This window comes from Epinephelus lanceolatus, chromosome 19 (genome assembly GCF_041903045.1).
Source record: "Epinephelus lanceolatus isolate andai-2023 chromosome 19, ASM4190304v1, whole genome shotgun sequence".
NCBI lineage: Eukaryota > Metazoa > Chordata > Actinopteri > Perciformes > Serranidae > Epinephelus > Epinephelus lanceolatus.
The window spans coordinates 15912160-15935166 of record NC_135752.1 but is presented as its reverse complement, the minus strand read 5'-3'; the positions used below and the strand labels follow the sequence as shown (position 1 = coordinate 15935166).

Below are 23007 nucleotides of genomic sequence, written 5' to 3'. Positions count from 1 at the left end.
CAGGCTGGAATAATTTCCTACTGGCAAAGAGAAAAGCATCTGGCTCCATATCAGCCGCAGACAGTGGCATATGTCGGCGCTTTATGTGTGCGCCCATGTGTTACTGGCCATGCATAATGCATTGCTGCATTCCTGGGATGTCTCAGCAATATTGTCTCGTGATTGAACATTGGTTTCAGATCAGCCAATACAAAAACAAACACTGGATGTTGAGCTTGGTTTCCTGTTTGTCTTTGTGTAGCGTGTAAGGTGACAATAAAGGTAAAGAACGGTCCACACCCTTCAAGGCTCAGTCGCTTTAATAGTTTCAACAGTTCAAGCATTAGCGCCAACAGGAGTATAATTGCATTTATGAAAGCAGCACAGGAACTCAGTGAAGATTCCCAAGATGCTGCACCCAAAGCTATGACTGCTTTTGCTGAGAGTGCAGGAAGCTTACTGATGCGTTGCTGCAGCGCTATTGACAGCTTGCTTGATGTTTTGAAAAGGTTCCCAGCGTTGTGTTGCTGAGAGCAGGGAGCTGGAAGGGAATGGAGCAGGGAGCTGGACTACATACAGTACATTCTGTTACTGTGGAGGATATCACTGTGTTTCACAGCTGAATGGAGAGGTGCTCTCTGTTGAAACTTGTGTTGAATCTCTATTAGACTGCACAAGTTTACGCAGGAGGTCTCTGATAAATAGGCGACTGAGTGTATATATCACCCAAGGCTAAATACAGTGCTGAGAGAGAGCAGCAGCTGGACCTGCAGTCCCCATTCACAAAAAAAGTCCCCACAACAATAGACACAACCTCACAGATGCAGATACACACTACCCCAACCTTAACCCCCTCCCCCTCATCTTCCTTCCCTTCACTCGCCACCCCAAATTCCCCCTCCCCCTCCTCAGCAATTGTGTGCATTGACGCTTTCCAGAGGCGTGATCTCTGCACCGTCGCTCCCCACTGGCAAGCAGCGTTTTGACTGCTGTGACAGGGGAAAGGCAAACCTGGGCGTTTTGTTATACACTCACATGAAGACAGCCTGCCACTGACATGTGTTTAAGTGAAACATCCCTTTAATGCAAGTGCTGTCCCTCCACCCTTTGCAGCCTGTTGTGCTTTTTTTAGTGTTTATCCTGCAAGATAGAAAGAGAGAGAGAGAGAGACAGAGAGACAGAGAGACAGAGGGAGATCGAAGGAGGGAGTGACAGAGAGAAGGAGCATGACCGGGGAGTAGAGAGGGAGGAGGTGACAGACCGCTCGTGCTGGATGATCATATTCTATTTTCTTTTTTTCATCTGTCATGCAAACCGTCGCTGACTCTCCCAGTAATAACAGTGTGACTGAGGCAGGTTGGAAGAGCCTCTCATTCAGCGTTCTCCTCTGTCAACCTGCAGGAGCTCTCCTGCTCAGATTATGGTAAGATTCACGTCGCAAAACAGCTCGTGCAAGTGTGTCGACTGCTGGCGTCTCACAATGTCAACACCTCGTTCCTCTGCCATAGCAACCAGATATGTTTTTATGCTTACTATGTGCAGCTGAGAGGGTCTTCAGGACAGGGAGTGCTATTTTTACTCAAATTGCGTTCAGGAGGTAAATAATTCAGTGTTGTGGTGGATGGCATGTTTTCATGATGCAGTGAGTGGGACTGTGCTGTGCTTTATTTGTGAGAATACCCACATATCTCACCTAGATCAGCTGCTTTTTGCTGCACTTTTATGAGCTAAGATTTCAGATGTTTAACGAAGACTGTTCACTGTTTGCTGCTTTGTTCACAGTAAAGCCGGGCACACACTATATGGATTGAGCCTAATTTTAGAGCTGAATGTCTGCCAGATTGGTTGTTGTTTGGCGTGCAGTCACTGGATCACGAAGCCTGATTAACCATCAGATTGATATCTGGCAAAATTCTTGTCAGTTCCATGTTCTGATTTCCATCATATCTGCTGTCAAGAGATCCGCTCCAAACTGCGGTGAGCTTGTTTTAATATCACTGGAGTAGTGTTTCACATGCTGTCGCTCAAACTACATAAGGTTGACACTGCTGTGATATTAAACTGAATTTAGACCATATTGTCTGCATTTTCCAGACATCTGCGGCTCCACTTTTTTCTATTTTTCTTAAAGAATGCACGAAGTAACGCTGCCTGTCCATCTTTATGTCAACATGCAGGATGCAGCCATCTTGTTTTAATAAACTTTATTGCAATTGTCTCTAGACATAACCAAGTGTGATCAGCCAAGTCGTGGCAGGTCAATGATCCGTGCAGTGTGAGCATAAAATTCGCAGGTCTTGCTGACAGAAATGCTGATTTAAAATGTGTATAAGTGTGAGTTAAAAGAACAATAAAATCACACGGTGTCTGCCCAGCTTTAGCTGTGGAAACAGTTTGGGTTTTCTTGGCAGGCTGTTGTCAGGAGTTCATAAATCTCCCTCAAGAGAGGAAGGAGTGCCCTCCGAGGTTGGACATTTCAAATTTTCCTCTACTGTGCCATAAGTTGTTCTCTCTAACTGGGCATTGAAACACTTTATAAAGATGCTTGGTTTAATTGTTTGTGAGTGTTGGGCTTATGTAGATCAAAGCTAGCTATCATGTGTTTCAAAGTGCTATCGCTGCACTTCAAAGAGCACTGTTCTTCTGCCTCTGAGTACATCTCTATCTCAGCTGTGCACTGCTAGAAACCATTCTCTCTGTTGGCATTCACATGGCCTTTATTGAAACCACCAGCTGCAGATTTCTTGCAGCACATTTTGACTGTTGCACTCTGCGTTCAGTATTTTTTTGAGTGCCAGCATCCAGGCTGTGTGTCATTGTTTGCGTGAGAAGGCATCAGTGTAATTTTGGGCTTTGGGTAAGGAACTCCTGGCTTTGCAGGAAAACACTGCATACATCATCACAGCAGCGTGCATGGGTGAGCACGTGACATTTTTCATATAAAGCTCTCATACTTGGGTGGATTGCCACATTGTGCAAAAGCATGGACTTGCATATTTCGACAATTCGGTAATGTATGGAAATGTCATTTGGAAATAGACTTGTTGTGCTTCTGGAGAGAAATGCTGTGACATTTCATCCATAACATTCTTGTGGCAACTCAACAAAGAATGAGCCCAAGAATCTCCCCTAAATCTTTCAGATTTCACCCCAATTTGTCAAAATTTCTCAGATGGTAACTGTGACGTTGGAGTTTTTCCTCCTTAGAAAATATTTCCCATAAACACAGTGGCTGAGAGTCCAGAGGAAATGGAACTCAATTGATTACTAGAGATTACTTGGGTGTATACAGCTAATGCCTGTTTCTCCGCTGAAGACAGGCGCATGGAAAAAAGAGCTTCCATTAGGCAGGAAAATGATGAGACAGACTGACAGGTAAACACTAGAAAAGAGGTCTTCTAGATACAGAGTTCAGAGTTCAGGGGTGATGCAGCATGGAAGAGGGGAAAAGAAAGCAGGGAAGACGAGGCACGTCAGCCTCTTGAGCCAAGATCCCCCCACAGACAGCCTGCCGCTGGCTGGCTCTGATGCTGGTGGCTGTCTGTCTGGGTTTGGGGCTGATAGGATTGGGTGGGGTTTACGCTCACTCCTCTTTCTCCCTCCAGTTGTAGCTGACAGCCATAAAACCATTAAGTCCTCTTTGGTTAATCAGCGGATTACTAACTGAAATAGACATATTTCGGAGGTAAAACATGATTTAAAAAGCTTTCCTTTTCTGCTTCAGGTCTATTTTGTGTATCTAACTGGGTATCTAACCTTTATCTGCTTATGGAACATAAATCCCACTCTGGCAGGTCACAATCTGTGTAATGCCAGTCCATTAACACATAACTGGGTATGATCTATAAATCTAACGTGCTGCTATCGTAATCTCTGAAAAGGCAGATAAGCTGAAGAGCTAATACCAGTTTTGGAGGTTGCACATCAGCCAGCAGGACACAGGATGCGCCTCAGCTCATCGCCTCATTAAAATTTCAAAATGTGAATACTGGCAGTGAACAGCTGCTGATTTATGTGCATTCCCAAATATGCACCATTAGCAAAGGTGTTTGTTTATAGATTACCATAAATTACGGCATCTGTCACACCCTCCTGATAATTTATATTATCTTTTTATTAGTGATGATTTATGGATGATGCAAGCTTTTGTGCCGGGTGATGAACCAGCTGCACTGATCCAGCATTTGTCATCAGCGCCTCTCAGTCACACAATGCATTCTTCATCTCTGATTGGCTTCATACTGTCTGCCTGGAGGATTTCTTGGTGCACTCTATTTATGCTAGCTAGCTGGCTGGTTGGCTGCCTTGGTAACTATGGTAACAGTATCCCCCAGAAAGTTGAAGAGACCAGGGCTTGCTAGGCTAATTGTGAGCAAGTGAAGCGTGTCTGCAAAGTTAGCTGTAGTCCCAGCAGCCTGGACCGCGGCCTGTTCGGGGGATTTTATGCAGCAGCACAATCAAAGCAATTTGCTCAAACATTTCTTTTATGAAGTATTTGTAGCTTATCAGAGGACATTTAATCATCTAGCTACTTGACCTACATACTTATAGAAGAAAACAATGTACATAATTCATGAGAAAAAGGCATAAACTTGGAACTAAATCACCATTACAAACACTTCACTAATAGTGTGCAATTATGTTGCACACTAATTATCATCAATTATCAACCTGCTTTTCAGTGTTTGAATATTTATAATGATAATTACACAGTTACACTATCGATTACCAGAAGATTAATCCAAAAGGAATCGATTCATGGTTTTATTCGTCTTCCCGGCAAAATTGGCAAACATTTCCTGGTTCTTGCTTCTCCGAGATCAGGATTTGTTTTTTCTTTATCATTAATGATAGTTGACCGAACATCTTTTTTTTTTTTTTTTTTTTCTTTCATCCAGAGGTCTAAAACCTAGCTTTTTGGATACATCAACTTGGGCTATGGCAGGCATTTGTCACTCTTTTAGCGAAATCCTAAATGACTGAGTTGCTTTTTTTCCACCTGGACCTTTATGCTCTGCCATTTCTCCTCTACTCATCATGCTCTAACCTGTGACAGGCTGTCATGCTACCATAACTGTTACACATTCACATTTATGTTGTTTTTTTGTCGAACTGCAAGCAGCACGTAGGTTTACTTTACCAAAGGTTAATGACAAAATCACTTTATGACACTGATTTCGTGTGGGCATGGCATGAGAGAAAAGTTAGAGAGATCCTGTGCTGTTACCGGCAGAGCCACTGCATGAGTTCCCACTGAGCAGTAACTTGCCAAAAGAGTCCGGGAGAAGTCCAGGGCTTAACGACACCACATTTTATGCTACAATACTGAAGCCGCTCCTCTTTTTCAAGCCACTGCAGAGTTGGTAATAATTTCCCTTTCAGCCATATTTGTTGTTGCTGTGGGTAACAGTATGACGTCAGTTTGTCAATAAGTTGAAATATCGCTAGTATCACGATATGAATTTGTCATATGATGTTAAAAATTGTGCCAGAATTATCGTGAACGAGATGATATGGCACACCCCTATTTCTCACTATTAGTTTAATAGACAAAACAATTAATTGATAATGAAATTAAAGCTTTAAATTATGTCACCTTAACAGCCCTATTTAAACTGCCTCTTCACTGTCTCTGTATTATGCAGGTGACCCACTGCTGGCAGATTTGAAAAGTAGCTGCTTGCAGTTAGCAGCTAACTCAAAAAAGCTGATGCTATTGCGTTACCTGTCATGCTCGTCACGCCTCTTTTGTCTCTGCAATGTCAGCATGCTATGTAAACTCCCACACTGGGGCAGGATGATGTTGCTGTTATTTGTTTGCTTGCAAAAATGCAAAAGCAGTGTAAAAAAAGACTTCGTAGAGGCCCCATGATACGATCACTGTGTAAATACGGTTATTGATATCATCTATTCTTGTCTGCCTACAGTAGGTGTTAATGATGAATGATTTATTCTAATCTAACATTGCTTTGTTTCTCTCTTGTAGACTGGTGTTGTGACATTTGCCCTGGGCCTTTCCCTCAACCGTTTCCAACTGTGTGAAGAAAAGTGAAAAGGAGTTTTAATGAATCAGTATTCGCTAGCCGACGCGATGACAGACAAGTAAGCAGTTTATCTTTTTTCCAGAAGTGTGGTTTGTGTATTTGTGTAAAGAGCCCACTGTACTCTGTGGCTCCTTTGTATAGCGTGAAGTAAGAAGATGATGTTGTCCCTGCGATTACACTTCTCTCGCTTTGCACAAGATTGTCTCCTGGAAGTGTTTGTGTGAGTGTGTTTTCAGTGCAGAAGTGGAGGAGAATCGGGGGGTTTTGGCAGCACAGAGAGAAGTGTGTTGTGCTGGGGGGTTGGTATAAAGACAGTCTGTTTTACCCCCGAAGACGTATGACATTTGCATCAGGGCTGATTTGCATTCTCGTTCACTGTGCTGGTATGTTGCTGCTGTTAGTTGGTCTTTATTTCCCTGACAAAACACAGTCATTTAAAAGGTTTGGAGCCTTTGCTGTTCTACCTCTTCCTTTGCTCCTTCTGTGTTCTCCCTTTTATTTCTTTTTTTGTGGATCCTTGTTCCCTCTTTTCATTTTGGACCTGCTCCCTATCTCTTTTCTCTTTTTGTCTCTTTTGTCAACTTTGCCTTTGTCTCCCACTCTGCTGTTTGTTGGATTCGATCTACACAGAGAGGACGGAGAATTTAGGTGCAGTAAGCAAAATAATCTGCTGTCAGCGTTCATAATAAGCGGAATAAGTGGTGTGGGCCAGTCAGCTGAAAGGGATAGGCGCAAAATACACGGCGAAGGCCAAACAAGGCCAGGCCTATTATGTGCTTGAGTTACAGCAAGTGAAAGGGGTAGTTAAAAAGAAAAAAAAAAAAGTTCGGCCAGCACCAAACCTAAGAAACAGGTTGTTTTTAGAATACTGTGATGGATTGTAGTGATAATGGATGCATGTGCAGGGCTTAGTGGAGAGGCAGAGGAGGTTTGTATGCGTACAGGAAAGTATAATGTTGATGTGAATTAGTGTTTGTATGCACTTAGTCAACCTTCAGCATCTCTCCATTTATTACTAATGCACCTGTTTTGAGAAAGAGAGAAAGAAAAGGGGGGAAATCTGGTGAGTCACTCTGACTTTTATGCAGCAGGCCTCAGGGTAGCACCCGCGGCTAACACCAGCACAATATAATGTCAGTATAAAATATTTAAGTTGGTTAGTAGAGCTGGATAATGCTATATTTGCCCAGTGGGGAATTTCTCTTGCAAATTAGAAGGTTGCACCACTTAAGCCATTCCCTTAAGAGCATGCATTGCAATTTTTGCAGAGCCAGACATTTAGGCTTTGGAAATTTTTAAGTGTTTTGGATGCAACATAAAAGGCAAACAAGAAAAAAAAGATGTTCTTGGAAGCTTTATCCTGCAAACAAGATGCAGCAGTATTTTTTAATAAGGCTCTGCTGAACCAAATCAAAGCAAAGTGAAGTGAAGGTTTGGAGTTTCTAAGTAAGTGATGATGTTGTTGACAAGCTGTCCCGTCGGATGAAAGGTATCCGAGCAACCGGAGAGGGGCGAAAGGGGGTGGGGGTGGTAAGTTTATTGTGCGCTTGATGCTAGTCCATGTTGTAGGATGATTGTTTGTGGTGGAAGAATGATAAATGTAACGCCAAAAGGAAGTGAGGGGAAAAGTTGGAGGACGTGCCCCCCGACGGTGATAGCGAACAAAGCCTCCCTCAACATGGGACTACTTAAGATTCATACAAAGGCTGAAGAAGACGGCCTCTTATTTTCTCTCTAACACACACACACACACGTATTCCTCCCGTTTTTCTCTCCAGCTCACTCATGAGCAAACATTTACACATAGCGGGATATCAGTGGACATTCCTGTAGATAATGTGCATTCCAGTCGGTGTTCCCAGATACATGCTAGCCTGCAGACATACCTAGAACAAATGAAATACTTTGAACTCGCAATTTTCCGCCACTTCTAACAAAATGCATACAGAAAGTGAAATGCACAGTCGTCTTCTTTTTTTTTTTTTCTCTCTTCGGTAAAAGAGTTTGCGCCTGTTGTCCATACAGATGTCGCTTTTGATTCAGGAGCTGATAATCCAGCTGCAAATGTGCCCTCGTACCCTCAAAAATGAACATGTTTCAATTGCAGGATTTTAAGTTCAACCTCCTATTGTACCAGGATGCTCCGAGATGAGGAAAGTTTCTAAAGCCAGATTTGCTCCGCAGTGCTTGTAGACAGGGATTCTTTCTGTTGAAATTCAAGCCCGCGTTAATCCTCTTCAACACACTGCTTTTGTGTGTGTATTTGTGTGCGAAAGTACAGAGTCCATGCACCCTCCATCCAGGATTTGGATGAACTGGAATTTCACCCAGTTGTTGTGTTATTTTGCCTCTCTCAAAATGATTTGCTCCAGGGTTCACTGTGTTGCATCATGTTTGAAAGTAGGACAGAAAGACAGTGTCCCAAATGCACAGAGGGAATGTAATCATATGAAAATATTTCACATGGTATATTAAAAAACATGAAAAAAACATTGTTTTTCTGAAATGCATTTGTAAGTGTAAGTTGTGGGTTGCACTGGGTGTCTCTGATCACTGGGGAAAACACAAAAAGGAAAGAAGGATGGAAAAATGCATCGTTCCATAAGCCCCCAAACCATACTCATGTTTCTTTATGTAACGGCTCCATTCTTGTTTTCCATAAGGAGAATCCTCCTCCTACTCATTCCTCCTGGTTCCTCTCTTTGTCCTCTCTCCTCAACCACTGTATGAATTTGCACGCTCGAATATCCTCTCTCATAGCAAACCCTGTTTTCTCTCTCTTCCTCTGTCCCTCTCGTTTTCCTTCCCTCCCCCACCTGTGGTGGTGCACGCTGACAGCCCTGTCAGAGACTTGGGACGTTTATAGATGGACACTAAGGGTGGTTGCATAGATGACTGTGTGTGTGTGTGTCTGTGTGTGTGGTGGGGGGCTTTTACTGGAATGACCACACTGTCATAGAGATGGGAGGCCTTTTCCCAGTCTACTGTATATCTGTTTTCTTTGTGGAGCTATCTGTGTCAATTAAGGCCCCACATATGTGTATTCATGTCAGCCTCAAGGGAGCAAGGATCCAAAACCGCCATCAGAAGCTGGTTAAAAGCTTTTCTACCTGTCAGTAACACAAAGCTGCAACATGTATTCTAGTTAGAAACCTGCTTAACTCCCAAGTGTCTGATCAGAAGTTGCACCCTAGAGACATTTGAAGACTGAATAGTAGGATGTGTTCAGGACACACATTTAACAGACTGCCCTTCTTTGTGCAGTCCACTCTGCAGTTTGACATTTGGTTTGTAGAATAATTTTTGCATTTTTCCTACTTTGCATCAAGCACCTGAATTTAGTTTTTTAAACATGTTCTTAGCTCTTAACTGCATCTCATATAACGATAACTCCACGATGATGTTTAGGGTTAGGTCGGTCCACCACTTCTGATCCAAACTTAAATATCTCCATAACAATTAGATCGATTGCCACATGGGTGATTCCCCTATGAAATGTAATATGTCTGGACAGCTATTGGATGAATTGTCATGAAATCTGATACAACTAAAATATGGTCCGCAGAGGATGAATCCTTATGTTTTTTTCGATGATCCTCTAACTTTTCATCTAGCTCTGCCAGCAGGTCAAAGTCTGTCAAATTTTTTGGTTTATGTCCAGAAACGTGCAAAAGTGACGTTACTGTCTGCATAAGCTGTACTGTGTACTTTCAAGCTGCAGACTTCTACTGGGCATGCGGACGTGCACACAGTTTCATTCATAGTACATTTGAGGGTCCTTGTCCTGATCTACACTCCATTCCAGTTGTCCAGGGCTGTCTTTGTTTTTTTTTAAAGACTAATTATATAAATGTGGGTACTCAAGGATCTCTTCACACAACCTCTCTTCAAAACAAACATCCAACATTTTTTAATCATCTTCTTCTACTTGGAAACCAGCTGGAGGTGCAACTGCCACCAACTGCATTTGAGTGTAGAGCAAGAGATTATATTTTGTAACTGAAGCATGCGCAGTCAGAGCACTTGATATGTATACAATCCACGCAGTCACAAGTAGGGGTCATGTGGGCATGGGCGGGTGACGGCATTTATGTTACACGGACCAAAGCAGAACCTCACAGACAGGGAAACTACGAAGCAGGCTTAAGCCACACTGAGCCACTAGCAAATGTTTAAGAAAAAAAAAAAAAAAAAACAGGAGCCGCTGGTAGCCGAGTGGTTGCAGTGCATGCCACGTGACAGCAACACCCCAAGTTCGCTTCTGGCCTTAGGACCTTTTTGCACGTCATACCCCTCGCTCTCTCCCCCTGTAAAGAAAGAAAAGAAAGCCCATAAAGCAGAACAATGAGTTACAAAAGCTCAAACCGAGACCTTGTATCAGCTCAGGGGAAAATCAGGTGTCACAGTGGAGCGAGCTCAATAGCCCATCCTGGTATGTTTACCAAAGGCTGGGTTTCTGAAGTAGGGCCTTTTAATAAATTTGTTCTGGCTTTAAGAGTCTTCAAAAGGCCAACGTTGCCCAGTCCTCATTCAAGTCCACTCATCAATTAAAAAAACCCAGACCCCTGACATCTCCACTTCCTCTTTGTGCCCTCTCCAGACCGCTGTGTCACCAAGGGCGTGGTTTGGGGGCACTGTTGGGCTCACACCCAGGGCCGACACCCACTCAGACGTCCTGAATTGAGACATGTGAAGGCGTGGTGTCACCGGTGTCATTTGGATTCGTGGGTGCATAGTAAAAAGTCTGTATCAGCTGTCACAGGGTTTTGTGGGAGCCGAGGGAAGCCAAGTCAAAGTGCTTCCTAAGGATGTCGAGGGGGATACACCCTTTGCCCTACGGCTCATCAATCTTATGCAACTGTCATCTTCTCCCAGTGGTCCACTGATGCTGTCAGAGGAGGGAGAGAGGCTGGGACTTGGTGCGTCGTCGTCATGTTTGTGCTCACTTGCATCCATGTTTTTTTTCTTAATGTGCGACTGTGCGTGTCTGTGAGTGAGGAAGTGACAGGAGAATGGGAAAGTCTGGAGGAAGATGGAAAAACAAAGGGTGATGCGGTGTGCTTAAAGTGGCTACACACTGCAGCTTTCAAGCATGGCGGTTGACCTTGATCTACAAGAGTAACCATCCTGAAACTGATAGTAACCATGAAACTAATCTGAAGCAATATGCTATTATTTATGGTCAGCTAAAATCAATATTTGATGAAAGAAATAACCAACAAGCGATCCTGATATGGAGAAATATTCCGAACCACAGCCAAGTTATTACAGGATGCTGCGGTCAGTTAATAACATACAGTTATGTCTTGGCTGAATGTGATCTGATGTAAGCGAACAGCCCATGATTGTAGTCTGGTGTGTATCATCTCTGCTTAACATAATCTGATTATTCTTTTATACAGTAGAGCGGGGCTGGTGGGGGCTGCGTTACAGTAGATTACCCCACCCAGCAAATGCTAATGAATCTGCATATTTGGGTTCATTTGGGTGACCTGAATTCAGTTGTCTGGAAGATTTGCCTTGTTCTGGGGTGGTATTTGTTGCTTCGTCAGCAGCATCCATTGTGTCGTATTTAGTCTGTTATTTTGGGATTTTACCAACTTTTTAAAATTCTTCATGTATTGAAAGACAATTTAAAGTGTTTTTTAGGATGTAGAGATAAGGCATTGATTCCCTGTTAAAGAGTACCAGTAGGAATAGACTCAAACTGAACTATAGTCGAGGCAAAGTAAATATGTAAGCCCATGTTTTCCTCTCACACAGAGCTGGATTGTAGGGGACTGTGGGAATAAAGCTTGTGTACTTGTGCAAGGAGAATGTATTCAGCCTTGTTGTAAAGGTTTTCATTTTGCTCAGGGAAGCAGTCTAAGGGAACAGACTGGAAAGTTTTGTGAATGGAGGCTCAACCATCTGTCACAATGGCAATAAGATTTCTACCTTCCCTCCCTTTGACTTATAAAATCTTGTTTTCATGCACTGAAAAGAAAAGCTAAAGAATTTCCCAGCTGACTGTTCTGTTATCGCTGATGCAGATTATTCCCCGAAGTCTTTGTTCTCGTCTCGATTCATTAGTGATGCACAACTCCAGTGCTGATGCTGTACAAAATTTTTAAGGCCCTGAAAGCATTTTTTTTTCCAACAAGCTTCTTTTTGTGAGTGGTGCGGTCTTAGATGAAATTCTGCCAAAGCTAAAACAGTTTTGGTTGGTGGTAATCACACCACACTGACACATTCCTCATGAACCAGATTAGCTGATTTTGTGAGTGTTAAACTCTGAATAGATAATAACTAAAGATCATTTTATCCATTCTGGTTGTGGCTCTAGGGATGGCAATATCAGGCCATCAGTTGGTTGGATATGGTGATCTCTGACATTTCATCTAGCAGCACCAACAGATTAAATCTTTAACTTATCCAGTCAAATTTTTCAACATCTACTACAGAGACAGGCACAACATATGGCACAGACATTCATGGTTCCCAGACAATGAATCTTAATGACTTTCTTGATCCCCCAGACTTTCCCTTTAGTAACACCCTGAGGTTAACATCTGCTCATCTATTCTGGGTGAAATGTCTCGATAGCTAATTGGTTGCTTCCCTCTCAGGATGAATTCTGATAACTTTCAGCCTGATTAAACCTGGTATTAACAAGCGTTTCGGTGGTCTGAACGAGGGATGTCAATGGTCAACCTTTAATCTGTTAGCTGCAGAAAATGTCTTTTACCAGTTACACATACCAGTCTGTAGGTTAATTTTGCCACTCTTCATATTGGTGCACATTCGGCCATTAAGGTTTGTGACACTGTCCTGACCTAACAATGTTACTGTGGAAACATTGTGCCTACCCTCTGGTCTTACCCCAGCTTGCACCACTAGCTAGCTTATGTTAACTCCCTCCCAATCTTGGAGGTGTGCAGTGCAGAGCGGCCAAGACATCAGTGAAGACCGGCGGTTGGGCAGTGGGCGTGTTACCACATGTTAACGCAGCTAGCGGGCTGTCTGTTAGCAAAGCTGACAGAAACCAAAATAAACAACACATGTTTACAACACAAAACATTAAACTGTCATCACCTCTAATTTGATAGTGCTTTTAAATGCAGCCCTAAAGCTCGCTGAGTCAGAGGCATGCCGGTCCAAAGGAGAGGCTTCCTGTATTTCATGTCCATCTTTTTTTTCTTAAAATTTATTGGGTTAGGTACCAGTTGATGGGTGTTGGCCTTTCAAAAGCAAAATTAACCGAAACTGTCATTCCTAATCTGAACACAAGTGGACAGCAGAAACACATGGGCATTCACACCCATGTCTTTCATCTGTCTCCAGCTGACCACTTGGGATCACATTTCGTCACTGCCTGCATCAGTTAGGGTAGAAGGTCAAAGGGCCCTGCGCACAGTTATCATTTCCACACTCTAGGGAGCTGCTCGGTAGTGTGCTTGCCAGTCACTTTAGCAGACCAAAGAGATTTATTTTTGCTTTGGGGGAGTTTAAAGACAAACTTAATGTCAAGTTGTTTGACCCGTCCTGCAAAGTTGTAAGTTGAAATGCATAATGCGACATTTCTCTGCATTCCACTATCAAATTGATAATCTCATAAATTGTGCAACATGTTCTCAGAATAAAAGTTGTGCAGATTTAAGGCTTGGCCCCGACTGACCTCTCTGCATAGGATTAACCCACATAGGGCAGATAGGGCAGATTGGGCAGTGTTGAAGGCAGGGTGCCTTCATTTTATTTACATCTGGTTGATCCTCAGATGTGGCTGGCCACAGCGAACAGTCAGTCCTCTGTGGTGGATAAAGAAGTGGTAGAGGAAATGAATATAGCAGTCACAGGCCTCGGGTTCCTCTGATCGTATTAGCACAAGATAATGTTTATGGTTTGGCTGCTCACCATTCATTTGTCCTTGGTTATAAAAAGTTAGCACAGTATCCTGACAGACATCATATGATATCACCAGCTTAGCGGTTGGTGGATATTTAAGTCGCTATATAATTGTTTTGTCCTTCCCAGAATGCTTTTATACCTCACTTGTGTATGTGTGTCTGTGTGTATATGTGTGTAGGTGATACTGCTATATGTTTTTGTAAATGTTTTGTTAATGTTTATTGTGCAACATGTGTTTTCATTGATTCATTAGTGTATCTGTCTAACCATGGTCTAGACAACTAACTACACATACACCAACTGCTCTCTCCCTCTTGTAGGCTCGCGCACACACACACACACTTCATGACTGTCTTGTCTGATCTTTCTGTCTTCTCCCCCCCTCCCTAGCTTGAGGATTTTATAATTCTCTCCAGAGGAAGAGCGTCGCATCTTGTAAGGAGCCACAGGTCAGAAACTCTACTCCTCTCCCTCCCTCCCCCCCTTTTGTTGCTGTGCAGTCCAACACTGAGCTGCTCACGGGCCCGCATGCTTCAACACGAACGCTGCATGCTTCTCCAACCCCCCCTCCTCCTCTGTTACCACCTCGGGGCTTTACTCCTGTTTTTATTCCCCCTGCATGACCACACCTGGGCAGTCCGCCTTTGATTTGATTCCGCTTGGCTTTGGTGCTTGTGGAGAAAAACGTTTGCAGTGATTTTCCTTTTTACCAATCATTTTGTTGTTTGTTCTCACCGTGTGATTTCCTTCCCTCTTTAAGTTATGATCCTCTTGTTTTATATCTGCTTTGAAGCGAGCTGATGGTTTATGTTGTCTTATTCATATGTAATAATGTTCATAGTGACATACACAGTGTACAGTGCAGCTGCCTGCTTCCAGTGGCCTTTTGAACAACCAGCTTTGCTCTGCAATTGACCATTCGCTAAACAGTGCTTGTCCAATCATAGCACCAATCACTAAGCACAGCAGGCCTGTCCAGCATTGAATTTCTTCGAATGCTGACGCAGTGTGAAAGTGGCTTTAAACTGGAGTTTGTACAGTGGTTTCTTTTTTATCGCCTTTCAAAAAACAATGAAAATAATGTTTCAAACAATGTGTCTCCCTACAATGTTAGCATTTACGGCTAACCAGTGCACCTAGCGTGACCTAACGTTATTTCCAATGGCAAGGAGCATATTTTTAGCCAAATACGTCATCATGTTGGGTTACACATTATGTTGCAAAAAGCCTTGTATAGGAGCAACACTTTCACCGCGTGGGAGTTGGTGTAACTTTAGCAGCTCTGTCCTGCTCTTAATTCAGTTTGGGGAAGTTTACACTTCAGCTAGGAAATAACTTGTTACCCAAGATAGCCTTGTGTTTCTTAAATAGTGTCCCAAATTGGTTAAGCCTCATCCTAAAAGCCTTTTGCCTCCAAAAGGCTGTGAGGGTGAGATAAAAGTGAAACATATTATATGTCTTTATGTATGTTTTTCTACAATAAGCATCCAAACAGGGTTATAAAAAAGCAAAATAACCTTTTTAATTACTTTTTGGTTATAATACTGCACTATTATACTAGCTCAGCATAGCAATACATGAACATCAGCTGTGAGACTTTTGGAATGACATCATCTATGTAGCCATCATGTGCATATTTAAAGGTATACTATGCAGGATTTTTCTACAAAACGATATATACACTCACACAGAAGTAATCCCTCTCAATCATCACTTATAACCCACTACAAGTGTCTCTGAACCTCTGTATTATATTCCTGTTTTCTGTTCGGAACATTTGTGGGCGTGTACCCCCACAGATTACAGATGAGGTCATGGCTTTATTAATGGGTAACAACCAGGTGCCAGACCATAAGCAGGAGGCATCCAAGAGGAACAACACACACACACAAACACACACACACACACACACACACAAAAAAACCTGCACATATAGTAAGGGTAATCCCCAAACAAGAGTGAATCAAGGGGTTGACTTAAGCTGGTGAGCGTGTTCACAGCCAGTAACCTTTAACCCTTACCCTTTATGACCCTTTTATAAGTTCCTCATTTTGAAAAGATTCAGCTGGAAACAATAAAAAGTTAGCGGGACATAGTGTGTAAATAACAGAGTTAATGATAGTTGATTAGTTAGGCACACTTAATAAAATACACTGGTGACGTACACCAGTTCAGCCAACAAAGTCGATTGTCACTGACTAGAAATTAAGAAACCTGCTTTTATATACCCTTTTGTGAAAACAGGGACCCCTGGCCTCAAAAAACTTTGTATTTCAAGTTGTAAACTGTGTACGTGCAGTGCAAGAATTTACATGACAAACATAGCAACAGTAACTAAGGGAGGAGGGGCCTAGGGGAGGGTCACCTGATGCCAACACTTGTCTCCCAGGGATCAGTGTTGCATCTTCTCTTCAATTACTTTTATGATTAATTTAATGTCTCCAAGATATTTTGCTGATTTTAAGTGACCTAATTTTCTTAAACGCCTTCAGTTATTCATTCATTACCACGAGGACGGAAGTGCGCCCTAAATCTGCCCACCAGATCACGAGAAAAACAGTGTGATAAGTGTTTTTTAAGTTTCAGGCTTGGCTTTGTGTCGTTCATCCCTCTGTGCTGTGAAGGAAATGGTGAAATTAGTGTTTTATCTCTTGGTATGCCAAGTTCACGAGGACACACTGTTAGTGTTGTGGCAGCCTGTGGGTGATGGGGTGAGTTTTCACACAGCACTCCAAAGGAGGTTTTTGTCTCTGCCGGGCCAAAATTACCACCATGAAATCGGTGCCTGCTGAGAGAAAAGCAGAAGAGAAAGGATGCCTCCTTAAAGGCAGAAAGGAGAGGAGGAAAATATAGCAGGGATGTTGGTGATGTTTACAGCCCCTTCAAATGTCTCCTGGCTGGTGGGAAAACCCAGTAACTGTCATTTAAAAGACTGTTTTGTTCTTTCACTGCACCGAAACAATCAGATATTTGCAATGCAGCTAAAGTTGATCAAATACATATATTTTTATTCCAAGTCAGATGATTTGAAACCCAGACCAGGTGATTTATTCCACCCGGGGAGCTGAAGTCACCTGCCCTTGGCTATTGCCGTTTTTTTTATTTATTTATTTATTTTTTTAAAAACTACCACCAATGCGACTACCATTCACCAACTTGTGACCGCAAGGCCTTCAGCTGGGGACCACAAGGCCTTCAGCTGGGCTTTCGCAGCTTCCCAAAATAGTCCCACATTATACGCCCCAAGGCCTTGCTGGCATCACGGTAGCCTCAAGGAAATGACATCAAGTGAAAGGTTTATGACTTAACTGTGAGCTGCGGCTTCCATGTCACCCGGGATATATAATGTGCCAGCGTTCGCCACAAGATAAGTGATAAAAGTTTTTAAAGGCAGCAGTATCACCTACAGTATGTGGGCCCTTGTCCGGCTCAGTTTCTACAGGAAATGCCTTTATTTATCCGTTTACTACTACGTGTGCATTATTGGTGATATTGCCATCTTGCAACAAAGATATTATTGTCATATTGACATGGAGAAAAGGCTCTTTGTGGGAGAGTAATTGCCTCAGGAAACTGCTTACGTTGCTGCCTGAAAACTGTATTTATCAGTTTGTTTAACAGCTTAAAGGGAAATTTTCAAACCTTTTAAATGCACAAGTGGCGTCTTTTCGAGGTGATCCTCAAAACTGAAGTTTCTTTATTGTTATTTTTGCTGTTGCAGATGTCAATAGTAAAACTCCTCCACTTTCCCCTCTTCTTTTTAATTAAAAGAAAAGGCGCATGGTGATTATGTTTTCATGTCAGACTACAGAGGGACATTGGGTCCTTGGACGGGGAACACCACACAGCAGCCCTTGTTCCTGTAGTTAGCTCACTTCACTTGCCTGTATGTTTATAGGGAAGTTTTTCAGATCTTCCAGAGCCACGTGACTCAGGGAAAGGGCGTGTTGTTTTTAAAAAGCTTGCCATCGGCAGACTAAATATACCCTTTACTGGACCTGACCCCTCATTTGCCTTTGCTGTGGCCACTTTAGGTCGACATGCTAGCTCAGCAGGGGCCCTACAACTAGTAATTATATAGGAGGGTTTCCATTTAACATCCCCTGTGTAGTGTTGCCTTCACACAAGCTCTTTTCCTCAGTTTAGACATTGGGGTTGTCATTGATGGTTTACCTATATTTTAATTCGGCCTACTTTATTTTTTGTAGCAGTTTGCAGCCATCAGAAATGAGCATCATGCTCTCCTTGTCATCATTCAGCTTTAAATGTAGCTGCGAATTAGTGTCGTAGATCATGATGTTAATCCATGATCTAGCTTTTTAAAACTTTTCCTGCCATCTGTCATCCAGCAAGCTCACCATGGATAATGTATGATGACTGCTGCATCAGCTGTTGCAGTTTTTAGATGATTTTTTTTTTTCTCTGTATGACCAGCAGTCAGCTGTGCGGTGGAGGTTATTCAGCTGTTCATTGGCTTTCAGATGACTTTATGTTAACATGATGTGGCTTTGACACGCTGGCTTTGCACTTCACAACTGAAAGCTGATGTCTATCTTCAGTGAATTCCTGATGGTTGGGCCGTGGACCGCAGCTGCAGGTTTAACTGTTGTGTAGATTTATCCAAACAATGGGAGAAATTTAGCAACTATTCTTGAAAGTTGGGGGAAATCCACCGATTTGACACAGCTAAGCCTGCTTGCAGTACTTCTACTACTACATATGTGAAAAAAGTTATATAAAGCCTGTCATTGCTCCAGAAAAAGCTGCAAAAAATTGCCTCAAGTGACTTATGTTCAGCCAACCAATAAGTAATCATCTGTTGCTGTTGAAAACTACAAGTTTGAAAATGGAAAAGAAGTTCAGGGGGTGTGGAGTTGGAAAGAAGTGCGCTTACTAGACCTCTGTAGCTCGCTCCTCATCTCTGCTAAAGGCTAGCGGCTCAAGAATACTTCAGGCACTAACTAGCAAAACACACCTGAATCTCCAACTGAACTACCTGTACTCGAGTTGCATTATGGGCAATGTAGGCACCAAGTTTTGACAAAGAAGATGAAAGCTTGGAATCAAAAGACATTATCCCTGGTTCTGCTGCATCAAATGTTATGCTTTTTCTTTTAAAATGTGCATTGTGAGCTCCACATTGTTAACAGGCAGTGCTGGAGGAAGTATTCAGAACCTTTACTTAAGTAAAAGTACTAATACCACCTGAGAAAATACTCTGCAACAAGTCAAAGTCCTGCATTGAAAATGTTTCTTATGTAAAACTATGTAAGTATAGTCAGGAAAATGTCCAAGGTATTAAAAATAAAAGTACTAAATGCAGAAAAAATGTCCCCTGTGACTGTTATATATATTTCATTATTACTCTCTCATGCATTAATGTAAGAGCAGGATTTGTATGGATTTCTCTGTTGTATTTTTTTTGAAGGTGGAGCTAGATTTAAATTATTTTGTTTTGAGCTGCAGCTAATGATTATTTTCACTGTAATTATGTAATTGTAAAGGAGCAAATTCATACATTTGGGAATCTGGAACAATAAGACATTTACATTAAAAAATGCAAAAACTTTTTAAATTACCAAATATTTGTTGATTTACTTTCTGTCAGTTTATTAAAAAATGTGCAAAAAGTACAAAAATTGAATTGGTAAAGTAGCTACAGCTGTTAGATGAATGTATTGAAGTGAAAATACAATATTTGCCTCTGAAATGTAGTAGAGTAGAGTACAGGTAAAGAGGCATGAGAACTAAACATTAAAATAAAGTAGGTAGCAAGTACCTCAAATTTGTACTCGAGTGCAGTTTTGGCTGGGCGATATGGACAGAATAAAATATCACAATATTTTTGACCTAATACTTCGATACCGATGTTGAGACAATATGTAGGTTTGACTTTTGGTGCTTTCACCGAACATTTACACGATGAGATTTTGACAAATAATCATCAGTAATGTGGATATAATAACTCAGTTGTCAAAGGCAAATAATGAACCTGCTGAGTTTAGAAAATCACATCACTTTATTGTATTGCAGCCTTTAAAACCAGGATATGACAACAGTTGTGACTTAACAATATCCAAAATCTAAGACGATTTCTAGTCTCGTATCCCAATATCGATATAATATTGCTATATTGCCCAGTCCAGCCCAGTCCTTGAGTGAATGTACATTCCACCGCTGGTCATAGAAGGGCGACGTCAAATCTGTGGATTAGTCTTTTAAGATGTGGTCCATGTGGGGCACGAATACTGGAAACAGACTATAGCCTTGATCATCAGATTGAAGTTTAACAGTCAGCTGGAGCTGTAATACCAGTAGCTTACCCCCTACTGAGAGACAGTAAAGCCTCAGTGGTCAATACTCAAAATGTCAAAAACATCTCATCAGCCTGCGGGGGGAAACGCAACCCAAAACTCTGATGCAGCTGGCAGTATTTTAAGATGGGCTCTAGGTCCCTGTCTGGTCTCATAAGAGGGATTTGATGCCTGCAGTTGGCATTATCGTGTACACATGTGAGCGTGCTCGAGTCTCTGCCACATCTATAGCCAAACTCCATTAATCTGCAAATGACATTGGAGCAGACATCTGTCCCCATCAGTGTGTCATCCTCTGTGGTCTCAGGATTTTGTTTCAAGGGAAGGCTCTCTGGTTCACTCAATTTCTCATACAGGCCTGGCTCCAAATAACCCTCTATACCCCTGGAGGATATAAGAGCACGCCTTAGAGCTGCTGGAGAAAGAAGCAGTGACAGTACTTTGAGTCTCACAGATATTGAAGCTCTCTTTTTTGCTATGGCAAAACAGATCTACAGATGTATATTCTAAAGAAAGATTCAGTCTAAGGCTTAATATATATGTTAAATTACCAGCACATAAGAGGAGGGGAGTTAAAATGTTTTTCTGACCCATGACTCTTTTTCCTGGTCATTCATTAGATTTCTTGTTTTTTAAATATATGCGACATGTGCTTTTATCAAGTTCTTGATTAAATTATGCAGTAATCTCCCATGACAGTCACATGATCATTATATTACTACCAGTTATGAAGTCAAAAGTAATGATAGGTTTATTAAAAAACTTTCATCAAAGCACCCTCAATAGAAATAAGTTGTCACTGCTGTGTTATCAGCATTCCCACAGCTGGGTGGGTACTGTACAGATGGTCCAGTTGATTACGTCAGCAGTCATACAGCTATGAAACTGTGGTATATGCACTTATTTTACCACTTGTTTTTTTTATTTTCTACCTTCATGAAGGTTATAATGTGAGAGGTGTTGATTCAACCTTAGGATCATGTTGGAGGATGTAGTTTGTGGTACTGTATGGCATTGTGCAGCAGGGTGTTTCTGTTGTTAATGCCGCATTTATAGTGCACGGCACGACACTGCTCTATTTGACTCAGTCTTTTTTAGTCTTCCATCACCAAAAGTTGTGGATAGTACCTGGTACTGTCTTTGGTTCCAGATTTTTCGAGGTTTCAAGCAAGCTTAGACAAATCAAGAAGGAGTGGAGGTAAAATACTGCAGGCTTCTGGGACACAGGAGATTCAGCACAAACCCACTATTTTTGAATAGCCAATTTACCGCCAGTGGCAACCACAATTTGTTTATTCCTTTAAAACAAATTTTACAAAATGGCAGCCTGCAAAACACTACGTGGCACAATTTACGAAGTGCAAGGGTTCCTCTTTTTGGTTGCCGATGAAAGGATTCAACTAGTGCTGTGTTCAAGATGGTGTCATGGCAGTTTAATACAGCGTTGCTATGGTGATCAGCTAAGAATCCCACCTACACTGAGGCGGCACTATCCACACTGGAAAACGAAATGGAGAAAAGGACATGGTGCCAAAAGAGAGTCGAGTCAGGCCGAACCATATGGTGAAAATGAGGCATTAGTCCCCACTCTTTGATATAAATGATCTGCGATGGTTACAGATTGTTCTAATGTCGTAACAGCTGTTGTCACACATAAGAACAATTCCTTCTCGTCATTGCCAGTTGTTATAGACTTTACATGGAGGTGCGAAGTAGCAACTTTACCAGGGCAGAAGTTATTAACACCTCGAGGAACGTGAACAACTTAGAGCAAAGTTAAGTACGCAGCCCAGCATGAAAATGCCACACTGAACTGCCCAAAGAGACATTCTTTCCACAAAATGAACTCCGCAGCTCATTTCCCATTACACAGTTTGTTTGTGCGTGGTTAGGCCCGTTAGTATTATAGCAACAGACGGAGCAGAAAAACAAAATGACTAGCAGCCTCTTGGCGGGCTGCAGCAAAAGGAAGAAGAGCATCTCTGTGCATTGATGCTGATGATGAGTACATGGAAAAGAGAGCCAGTGAGGGGAAAAGAAGCGAGGGGTTGGGAGTTGTTGGCAGGCGCTGAATGTCCAACTCCCTCACATCACCCTTCATCACACTCTGTATCCTCACCATACTCTCAGCTTGCAGGATGTGGAGCTTCTTTTCTGCACCCTCTGCATTGAAAATGAAGTGGCAAGTGGTGAAAACGCTCTGTGGTCCTATGTGACAAGTCATCCTAAGATTTCATCAGGGAATTGGATTATCTTTGAGTCAGATACGGTTGGTTTAGTTTGTATAGCTGCAGTTCACTTTAACGATTTTCTATTGGCCCAATCGTTTTTAGTACTTTTACAGACGACAGCAAAATCAAATGACCAACCAACCAACTTGAGCCCTCTATTCATTTGAGTGAAGCCAGTCTGACAATGTAGTTGAGATGCCAGTCTCCACTTAAACCAGATTTTTGGACAACACAAGGGGTTAAGAGGAGTTAAAAGCAGGTTTTGATTTACTGTTGAGCGTCAGATTTCTCCTATCATTAGTACTACTGCAACACCAAATGCATGCATCGTCTATATTTTAGGTCGTATCGTACTTCAATAATATTAGGTCAAAAGGTCAACCTTGTTTCACAACTGAATATAAGACTGTTCTGTGTGGTCACTGTATTCACGTTGTTTCAATAACTGTGATGATGACCGAAGGGTTGCAGTGGAAATGGCTTTGCTAGATGTGTAATCGAAAAACTGAGCCTTGTTTCAACATGCTCCATATTGTCTCTCCTCATGACAAT

The 23007-nt window shown here is 42.1% G+C and overlaps 1 protein-coding gene across 8 annotated transcripts in view; it reads left to right on the top strand.

The window, feature by feature from the left end:
- The window catches only part of sema4d (sema domain, immunoglobulin domain (Ig), transmembrane domain (TM) and short cytoplasmic domain, (semaphorin) 4D), a 50863-nt gene that overhangs the window by 5995 nt on the left and 21861 nt on the right, over nt 1–23007 (top strand). For 5 of the 8 annotated variants that reach the window (XM_033646937.2, XM_033646936.2, XM_033646939.2 and 2 more), the window contains exon 2: nt 5966–6081. In XM_033646937.2, coding sequence (XP_033502828.1) covers nt 6044–6081 — 38 coding nt within the window. In that variant the 5' untranslated portion in view covers nt 5966–6043. Of the gene's footprint in view, nt 1–1150; nt 1403–5965; nt 6082–14300; nt 14360–23007 lie in introns of those variants that run through there. The other 3 variants (XM_078162281.1, XM_033646934.2, XM_078162280.1) reach the window with 3 other exon arrangements.